Source organism: Polychytrium aggregatum (genome assembly GCF_025602895.1).
Source record: "Polychytrium aggregatum strain JEL109 chromosome Unknown BJ171scaffold_7, whole genome shotgun sequence".
In the NCBI taxonomy this organism is placed as follows: domain Eukaryota; kingdom Fungi; phylum Chytridiomycota; class Chytridiomycetes; order Polychytriales; genus Polychytrium; species Polychytrium aggregatum.
This window is the reverse complement of record NW_026516209.1, coordinates 241,449-251,130: the sequence shown is the minus strand read 5'-3', so window position 1 is coordinate 251,130 and position 9,682 is coordinate 241,449. Positions and strand designations below refer to the sequence as shown.

General features: G+C 59.0%; 3 protein-coding genes across 3 annotated transcripts; all 3 read left to right on the top strand.

Annotated features, from left to right (window-relative positions):
• Positions 1-362: 362 nt before the first annotated feature.
• BJ171DRAFT_492866 (2-oxoacid dehydrogenases acyltransferase-domain-containing protein) lies at positions 363-4,030 on the top strand. The gene is made up of 10 exons (XM_053109850.1): positions 363-692; positions 1,226-1,299; positions 1,523-1,579; positions 1,719-1,885; positions 2,093-2,279; positions 2,393-2,515; positions 2,669-2,766; positions 2,841-2,926; positions 3,071-3,246; positions 3,404-4,030. The coding sequence occupies exons 1-10, from the start codon at positions 532-534 to the stop codon at positions 3,796-3,798; spliced, it is 1,524 nt and encodes a 507-aa protein (XP_052969565.1). The 5' UTR covers positions 363-531; the 3' UTR covers positions 3,799-4,030.
• A 372-nt stretch (positions 4,031-4,402) lies between these two features.
• On the top strand, positions 4,403-6,748 carry BJ171DRAFT_492862 (Rho GTPase Rho1). The gene is made up of 4 exons (XM_053109849.1): positions 4,403-4,970; positions 5,261-5,458; positions 5,806-5,940; positions 6,081-6,748. Exons 1-4 carry the CDS (start codon positions 4,875-4,877, stop codon positions 6,246-6,248), a joined length of 597 nt encoding a protein of 198 aa, XP_052969564.1. The 5' UTR covers positions 4,403-4,874; the 3' UTR covers positions 6,249-6,748.
• Positions 6,749-6,961: 213 nt separating this feature from the next.
• On the top strand, positions 6,962-7,456 carry BJ171DRAFT_406272 (kinase-like domain-containing protein; the record flags this gene model as incomplete). Its single annotated transcript, XM_053107240.1, has 1 exon — positions 6,962-7,456. A coding segment is annotated over one exon (495 nt), but the record flags the coding sequence as incomplete, so codon positions are not given.
• Between the last annotated feature and the right edge of the window lie 2,226 nt (positions 7,457-9,682).

The following is a 9,682-nucleotide window of genomic DNA, read 5'->3' as shown; positions in this document are numbered from 1 at the left end:
CTGAGATGACACCCCGGCGCGACGGACCATGCAGGACCATGCAGGACCATGCAGGACCACATTGGACCATGTCGGACCATGTCACCGCACAGCACCAGCCGCCCCAAAATGACGCGCAGGCAGCCGCCTGCCATATCCGGAGGACGCGATGCGCAGCCTCCAGGGCCAGCCCTAACCCCATCCCCAAAACTCTGTCGCGCTGCGCACACAGGACAAAGGCCGGCCGAGAGAAAAAAGCGCAGCGGGCCAGCGAGAAGGCCAGCGAGGCACGATAAGAGCAGCGAGAGCGCGGGACAGGCGCCCTCGCGGCGCTCTCGGCAGAGCGAGAGCACACACACACACCCAGCCACACACACACGCCGCACACACACACACACACAGACACACAGGCACAGCGCGCTCGCGACGAAAAAGCTCTGGCGACAAAACCCGGCTCGGCGCGACCGGGTTTGTCTTTCTTGCGCTCTTCCTCCGAGATTGTCTCTGGACGACCTGCCTGTTGTTGCCGCTGCCTCCGTCGCCGCCATCGCCATGCTGAGAACCACTGCTGCCGCTCGATCCTCCCTGGCCAAGCCCCGGGCCCTCTCCCGCGCTGCCTCGTCTGCCCAGGCCGCCGCTACCGCTGCCGCTCGCTGCGTCGCCCCGGCCACCGTCACCGTATCGCAGACGGCCCGGTTCCACTTCTCCAGCAGGTAAACCATTCGAGTCGACGCCGGCTGCTGCGCTTCACCACGAAGGCGCTGGGTGTCAACCGGGACAGAGAGAGGCATGCACGTCAAGCAAGGGCCGCACCCGAGCGCTTATCGACCATCGGAGGAGGTCTCGGTTTTGTTCGATCGGCTGGAGCGGTCCCTCGCTCGATCTATCCCGCGGCTCCAGTCAGGGAACCCACCGAATCGGCGTCGGCTTTTCCCGGGCATCGGAATATGGATCCGACCTACCCGATACAGCACCGAGCCGATGGCATCCTGGGGTCTGCCCTGGTGCTGGCTGCATTCTATCGCTGGCGGCACAACCGCCGTTGACGCCGTCGTCGGCTCCAGGCTTGCGTGGTGTCCTGCGCCGACAGATCCTGGCCACCACCGTTGCCCAATCGAGATTCAATCTTCGCCCCCCCCCGCCTCGCAGCGTATGATCCCTGTGCCTTCGTCGTCTGTTACTGCGTGTACTCATCCCTCCTATCTCTCCCCATCTCTTTCGCGTGTGCGTCCACCATCACCCTCAGAGTTGTTCCCTCGCTGACCCAGCGCCTGAACGCCCGCTATGAGGCCATGCAGCTCCGATCGTATGCCTCTGGATGTAAGCCGCTGTTCTGTCGCCCTGCTGCCTCATTGCTTTCTGGATCGGTCGACCCCCAATGGCATTGGAGACCAGGCCGATGAGCTTCACTGTGCTTGGATATCCAGCAGTCCTCGGGTCTCGTCAGCGGGTTCCGGCACCCATATCGAGTAGATTCGCTGCAGAGTCCGCGACATGGGTTATGGATCGCTTACATTCATTCACCATACCCTCCCATCCACAGCCTTCCCCAGCCACAGCATCATCAACATGCCTGCTCTGTCTCCCACCATGACCCAGGGTACGACTGCTACCTCGCCCGATCCCGCGGCCGCACAGCGATGTGTTTGATGCGCAGGCGCAATCGCTCTGCGAGTCTTGCGGCCATGTGTCGCTCTGAGTATCTCACACTGCTGCTGTCTCCGCTGCATCGCACGCAGGCAACCTCGGCAAGTGGCACAAGAAGGTCGGCGACCAAATCAACCAAGGCGACATCCTGGTTGAGATCGAGACCGACAAGGCCCAGATGGACTTTGAGTGCCAGGAGGAGGGCTACCTCGCCCAGATCCTGGTCCCTGCCGGCGAGAAGGACCTGGCTGTCAACAAGGTTGGTCGGCGGTCCTTGGACGATCACTCGATGGCCAAGCGGCGCAGCGATGCGGCATTCTTGTCTGGCCAATGTGATAGCAGTCAAAGCTGAACTGGGCCGTGTCTTGGCCGGCGGGACTGCTGCTCGCGAGCTTGTGTCCTGGGCTCGATCGAGAGCCATGTGCTTACATTGGTGCCTGCTGTTGATATCTTACTCGTACCATAGCCCATTGCTGTCCTTGTCGAGGATAAGAACGACGTCGCTGCCTTTGAAAAGTTCACTCTGGCCGATGTCCAGGGTGCTGCTCCTGCTCCTGCCGCCGCTGCCCCTGCTGCCAGCGCTCCCCAGGCTGCCGCTCCTGCCGCCGCCGCTGCTGCTGCTCCCGCCTCGGCTCCTGCTGGTGCCAGCGAAGGTAAGTTACAGGCTCACTCATGCGAACTGCACAGTCGGCTCGATGCTGCAGCCACCGGGTTGTGCTCCGAGACAAAGTCGCTCATGCGTCTGCGACTCTGGTGCATCCATCAGGCCGCATCTTTGCCAGCCCTCTCGCCAGAAACTTGGCTGCTGAGCGCGGTATCCCTCTCCAAACGGTCTCAGGTAGCGGACCCAACGGACGCATCGTCAAGGCCGACATCGACTCCTATAAAGGTAAGGGTCCGTGGGGTGGATGAATGCTAGTGGATTATCACGCAGTGCGAGAGACATAATCGCGTTAGTAGGTCCGTGGTGGTATTGCCTAATAGCTATCGTCCTCGGACTTTTGGGTGCTGTGCTAACCATCACCTTGTACTTTCTCGCCAGCCCCTGTCGCCGTTGCTGCCCCTGCCGTTCCTGCCTTTGCGCCCACCACTGCCGCTGGTGCTGCCTTTGTCGATATTCCTCTGACCAACGTCCGAAAGGTAACTGTTGCTGCACAGGATCGAGTGTTTGGCGACGCTGGAGGACGCCGTACTCATCCATGCCGCCGTGACAGGTCATTGCCACCCGCCTCACCCAGTCCAAGCAGACCCTGCCCCACTACTACCTCTCTGTTGAGGTCAGCGTCGACAAGATCCTCAAGTAAGTCGTGGGGCCGTGCGGACGAGCCGCAGATGGCGCCTGGCTGGTTGTCAGGCATGCGTTGTGTTGGACCGTCGTGCTTTTAAGGGATGCCGGCGGGTCTGGTGTGTGGAGCTAATGCACTCGGTGCTGTGATGCCGCCAGGCTGCGCGAGGTCCTCAACTCCCAGGGCAACGGCGCCTACAAGCTCTCTGTCAACGACTTTGTCATCAAGGCGTCCTCTCTTGCTCTCCGTGATGTCCCCGAGGTCAACAGCTCGTGGCAAGACACCTTCATCCGCCAGTTCAGCACCTCGGACATTGCCGTCGCTGTCGCCACCGGTGAGTTGGTGGGCATACATATGCGTCGTGATTGCCCTCGAGGCACAGGCGTGGATCGAGTGTTGGACGGCGGGTATCGCAATGTTCGTGGCGTGATCGTGTTGTCGGCGACTTCTATGGACATCGACTGACGCTTCGCCTGCGTGATGCTTGTCAGAGAACGGTCTGATCACCCCCATCGTTGCCGGTGCCGAGGGCAAGGGTCTGGCTGCCATTTCCAACAAAGTCAAGGAGCTGGCTGCCCGCGCCAAGGAGAACAAGCTGCAGCCCCAGGAGTACCAGGGCGGCACCTTCACGATCTCGAACCTGGGCATGTTTGGCATCAGCAACTTCACTGCGATCATCAACCCCCCTCATGCGGCCATCCTGGCTGTTGGCACCACCCAGCAGAAGCTTGTCCTGGATGAGAGCGCCGAGAAGGGCTTCAGCGTCCAGAACACCATGACGGTCACTCTGAGCTGCGACCACCGCGTCGTCGATGGGGCTGTTGGCGCCAAGTGGCTCGCCAAGTTCAAGAGCTACATCGAAGATCCTCTTACCATCCTCCTCTAAAGAATCTCTTTGACTTTGCCAGCAAACAGCACAGCATCGCCACGCAGCCGCGAACACGGCGCTGCGCCGGTCAATCCAGCAGCAAACAACCCGATCCCACCGGAGCGCGGGAGGGCCGAGTCCAGCGTCTTTGCTGTATAGGTTCTGCCCCCCCTTTTTTTTCTTCTTGCTTTCATTTCGACCTTTGCCTGCGTTGCGCAAGAATACAGTCCAAGGACGATCCATGCCCTCACCATCTCGGTCATGCCGCGGTCGATGGCTTCCGGTTGGGGTCCGGCACGAGAGGGCGTGTGGCGATGCCTTGTGCGCGCAACGAGCGACCCAGGCAAAGAGGACGCCGTGACACAGGACGAATCAGCTGTCTCGCTCTGTGGGTCACAGCGCGTCATCGTGTGTCACTGTGTGTCGCACAGCTGCGCACAGCAACACAGTGCGACACGGGAGACACACGGGCGACACCAACCGCCGCGCCGCAGCAGCCCCGCCAACACAGACTGTGCCGGGGCGTGGTGGGACAGGGGGCCGGGGTCGCGGTGGGACACCAGCAGCGACGCAAGACAGGAGGCCGGAGGCCCAAGCAAGCATGCGCTCTCTTGTGCTTGCTGTTGGTGCTGTTGGTGCTGTTGCTGTGTGGCATTGCCGCAAAATGTAAAAGCAAAGCAAATGATACCGGCGATTTGCCGAACAACATCTGACAACAACGCCGATAACAACGCCGATAACAACATCCGATAACAACATCCGATGGCAGTGTCGATAGAAGTGTCGATTGAAGTGTCTATGGCGGTGTCGATTAAAGTGTCGATAGCAACAGCAACAGCAGCAGCAATCGCAACCTGCCGGCCTGGCGACGCTCTCTGCGCTCATGCGCGCTCGGCTCGCTTGTCCGCCCGTCCGTCTTGGCCCTGTCCGTCGCCAATATCTCTGCCGTTTCTGGATCGCCAGCCTTGCTCGCACCCCTCGCTTGCTCTGCACCCGCTTCGTTGTCCGGGTTCGTTCGTCCTGCTCCGCTCATCCCAGGCATCCACCTGCTCGCTCCGCACCCGACCTCTTAGCTCCGCCCTGCCCCTTCTACCATGGCCGAAATCCGAAGAAAGCTCGTTATCGTCGGCGACGGCGCCAGCGGAAAGACCTCGCTGCTGATTGTCTTCCACGAGGGCCGCTTCCCTGAGGTTTGTGCGGTTGCTGTTCTGGCCTGTTTGCACCACTTCTGCCTGCACCACTTCTGCTTGCATCGACTTCCATCTGTTTCCATCCACATGTGCTATCATCAAGCACCTTGCCAGCGGTGGCGATTGAAGCTGGGGTCTCGTGCGCTGTGCATCTCCTGGCCACCCGCGATCGCCCATCGGCAACGGTTGTTTTGGTCCACTGGCTGGGAGTTCGACTGGCTGTGAGCCGACTTGGTTCCCCGACAGGCTATCGATGCTGATCTCGCTTGCCTCCCCCCCTTCTGCTGCAGGTCTACGTCCCCACCGTGTTCGAGAACCATGTCACCCACCTCACCGTCGATGGCCGGGCCGTCGAGCTTGCCCTTTGGGATACTGCCGGCCAGGAAGACTACGACCGTCTCCGTCCGCTCTCGTACCCGGACTCACACGTCATCCTGGTCTGCTTTGCCATCGACTCTCCCGACTCGCTCGAGAACGTCGCCTCCAAGGTAAGCCGCTCCTCGTCGCTGCAGCTCGGCTTGGCTGGGCTCGGCTGGGCTGGATTGCGCTGGGCCTTCCTGGTCGACGACTCAGCCTCCCATGAGCCGCCCAGCAGACAGAGGAGCGTTTCCGAAGCAGGAGCCGCTGGCCATGCCTTTGCAGCCGGATACATCGGCTGGCGTGGCGGGCTCGGCTTGGCCTGCAAGCGCGCAAGCGTGCAAGCGTGCGTGCGTCCAGCACCATCCGCAACATGTCCTCTGGCCTCCTCCAGCTTGTCCAGTACTGATTCGCATCGCCAATCCGCCGCCCTTCTCGTCGCTGCATCGCATTGCATCCGTGACTCCTCCCCTTCCAGTGGATCAGCGAAGTCCGACACTTCTGCCCCGGACTGCCAGTCATCCTTGTTGGCTGCAAGAAGGATCTCCGCAACGACCCCTCCACCCTTCGTGCCCTGGCCGCCCGCAACGAGCGCCCTGTTCTTCCCGATGAGGTATGCCCATATCTCAATACCAGTGCTTTCCTCCACAAAGGGACAACCAGTTTCTGAGCCAAACCCGATCACTGATGCCATTGCCCTGGTTTCCTCTGGTTTCCTCTGGCTTACGCCTCCCGTTGCTTTGTGAACCATAGGGTCAAGCCATGGCCAACAGAATCGGCGCCTATCGCTACGTCGAAACCTCTGCCAAGAACCGCGAGGGTGTCCGCGAAGTCTTTGAGAGCGCCGTTCGCGCTTCTTTGCGAGATGCTCCTCGGCCAGTCAAGTCCAACAGGAACAAGAGTGGATGTGTGCTGCTCTAAGCAGCCCACTTCAGCGCCGGCCAGCCTGTAGTCCAATGTCCCCCCAGCTTCTGAACCGATACTTCCGCTGTCGGTGTGGACATGTTTCCCCCTGAAGAAGCTTGGGTATAAATCCTTTGAATGCCCCAAGACAGCCTTGGGCTTGGGCCCTCCATTGGACAAACGGACCCGCACACCTCCCCCCCCCACTTTCGGCAGAGCATCCCTCCGAGCTCTGAACGGTTATCGGCAAGCTTTTGGTTGAGGCTTGTGACTCGATACTCCCCAAATGACCTTCTCAATACTGTTCCTAACTCGAGGATAACACCCTCCTCTCCCCCTTCACTTCGTTTATTATCAGGTTGCTCTATCTTTACTTCTCCTTATCCTCTCGCCCCTTGCCCCCTGTTGTTTGGTTGCCAGGGACTGCTGTTCTCAGCGGATTGCCTTGGCGACTTGTTTCCCCCCTCCTCATGTCTGTCTTTTCTCGCCGACTGTGCAATATAACGTGTTACTCGATATCGACTAGTCCCGGCCATGCACACGAGCGACACTGATCGATCGATTGGACGTCTGTGCTAGCGGATGCAATGAACAGTAGTGTGGGAAGAGGGGAGAAATGAGTGGCTGAGATTCAGGGCATGCATTTCAGCAAGGATGCGAATCTGAGACGAATTGTCCTGCCACGGTGCCGTGACATATTTTTGACAGCCGCCCCAGCTCCACGCTCCATCGCCGAGAAGATCCGGCTCCTGTACCGAGTCGCCTCTGGCATGGCATATCTGCATGCCAACAACATTGTCCATGGCGATCTCAAGTCTCTCAATGTGCTGCTCGATAGTGCCTTCAATGCAGTTGTGGCCGACTTTGGCATGTCCAGAACCAAGCACAACTCGGCCACGATGAACCGCACTCGTCGCAGCCAGCCAGTCGGCGGCACACTCAGCTATATGGCACCCGAGATGCTGGACGATGAGCAACCCGCCGGATCTTCAAAATCCACGGATGTCTATGCGTTTAGCATCATCGGTTATGAGGTGATGAACAATTGCCGACCGGTATGGGTCACTGTCGATGGCCAGCCAATGAGGGAAAGGATCATCGAGGCCCAAGTCGTCAAAGGAAACCGACCCAAGCCGGTGGAAGGCATCCCCGACGACATCTGGGCCCTGATCGAACGCTGCTGGCACCAGGAGCCCGGCCAGAGACCCAAGTTTCCCGAGATCCTCGCCATCATCCGCCAGTTGAGCGAGCAATATCCTCCTCAAGATGGAGACCAAGAGCCTGCACGTCCCATCGCCTCCCTTGGTGATTCGGTGTTCCAACACAACTCGAGCATCAACGACAGCAGCAACAACAACGGCACCTCTATTCCTCGGTGCTCCTCAACCCAGCACATTCGCATGTCCTCCCAGCCACGCACCGATGCCGCTGTCCCAAGACCCACTATCGGCATTTTGGACCGTCGCAGCGAGCTCGATTTTCTCGATGACCGAATCAGGAAGGAAACGAAAGTTGCCGAGCGCACCCGAGGAAGTGGCGAGTGTCTCTCGTTCATGGTTCCGATGGAGGCGTCGCTCGGTGACGAGGCCAGAGCATCCGTTCTCACGGCTGCCTTCAGAGCCATCTTTGCAGACCCGGCTCATCCGGCCGAGACAAAGATCGTCGTGGCCGCAGTCACGCTCGCAAGAGCAGAAATCAACCCAGCGATGATCGCCGAGCGCTTTCGAATTGCTCTTGACACGATCATGGATGTGGTCGAGCTGTTGGTGCCGGTCCTGGCACCGATCGATGGTGGCGAGAAGCAGCGGGCCCCCCACGCCAGTCACGAAACGATCATCGCATTCCTCCTGGGTGAGGAATCGGTGGGCGAGGCCTTCCATGTGGCCGGTTGCTTCAATCTGGTCCTGGCATCTCGTTGCTTGGCCCGCATCCTGGCCCAGGAGCCAGTGATCAACATCTGCGAGATCTTCGACTTTCACGACAAGATCGACGATCTCGAGGAGAGGGTCGCAGCCAAGATCACACCGTCGCTGCGATACAGCGTCGCCCACTGGATCACACACTTTGTGTGGTGTGTGGAAGGAGTGGCCGAGTCGAGTCCGGTGTGGCAGTCGACCGAGATGGTCGATGTGGCAGCGGTGCTCACTCGGTTCGTCAAGACGCATGTGTTCTTCTGGCTCGAGTGTGTGTCGCTCACACATGTGGTCAAGTCGATCATTGAGCAGCTGGCTGTGTTGCGAGAAGTGATCGCCAAGGCACCCAACAACATCGTCGACGACACCACAAAGGAACTGGTCAAGGACACGTATCGATTCATCCGCGAGTTTGCCGATCCGATCATCAAGAGTGCACCACAGGTGTACAACTCAGGGTATGCATTCACACCGAAGAAGACGGCGATCTACAAGACATATGCCGACCGACTCGAGGACAAGATCCCGTTCCTGGTCACTTGCGGACCAACGCCCACCTGGGATCCGTGTGAGATGACACTCACTGGACACACGAATTGGGTGACCCCCGTAGCGATCTCACCCGATGGCAAGTGGATCACCTCTGCTTCCTGGGACAGCACTATCAAGGTGTGGGATGTCACCACCGGCGAATTGAAGCACACCCTCCAAGGACACACAGCCTCAGCGACCTCCGTGGCGATCTCGCCTGATTGCAAGTGGATTGTCTCTGGTTCTAGTGACAGTACCATCAAGGTGTGGGATACTACGACAGGCAAATTGAAGCACACCCTCAAGGGACACACAAACTATGTGTCCTCCGTGGAATTCTCGGCCGATGGTCAATGGATTCGGTCACAGGATCGATCAGGCAACCAAATCACCTGGTTCTGTCGCGACAACGAGATTGTTCGCTCCGACGATCCAGACAACTTCATCGCTGCATCAAAGTCGTTTTTCTCGTCTCGATGGATTCAAGTCAACAAAATGCCTCGATGGATCCGCCACGGCCCTCACTATATCAAAATTCCTTACACCCTCTTTGGCCGTCGCTGGCGCTCCTCTCCCTCATCCCATGTTTACTTTGTGATGAGTCTCAATCTCCCAATCCGTCCTGTCGTCATCCTGGTAAGTCTCTCCCATCTGCCGGCACAAGTCGACTCCATCCCATAACTCACACCTTCACCTCCCAGGCAACATACCTTGGCACGCCAGACATCCAAGCAGCCGTTACAACCTACCTCAACCACACCCGACCCTGATCCATGCTCCCTGCTCGGCTGTGCTCTCCTGAATCTCATAATGACATCCAAACCCATGAATGAGACTTTTACGCGACGGGACTGAGACAGGATCGAAAAAGTTCAAGGATTTGTGGCCTCCATGCTCACGAGAGCCGTTTCAGCTGGTGTCTCGTCATCATGTGACCAGCTGATTCCTTCGCAGCACCAGGATGAGTTGTGTTCATCCTTCGGACCATTCAGTGTCTAGTCCAAATGC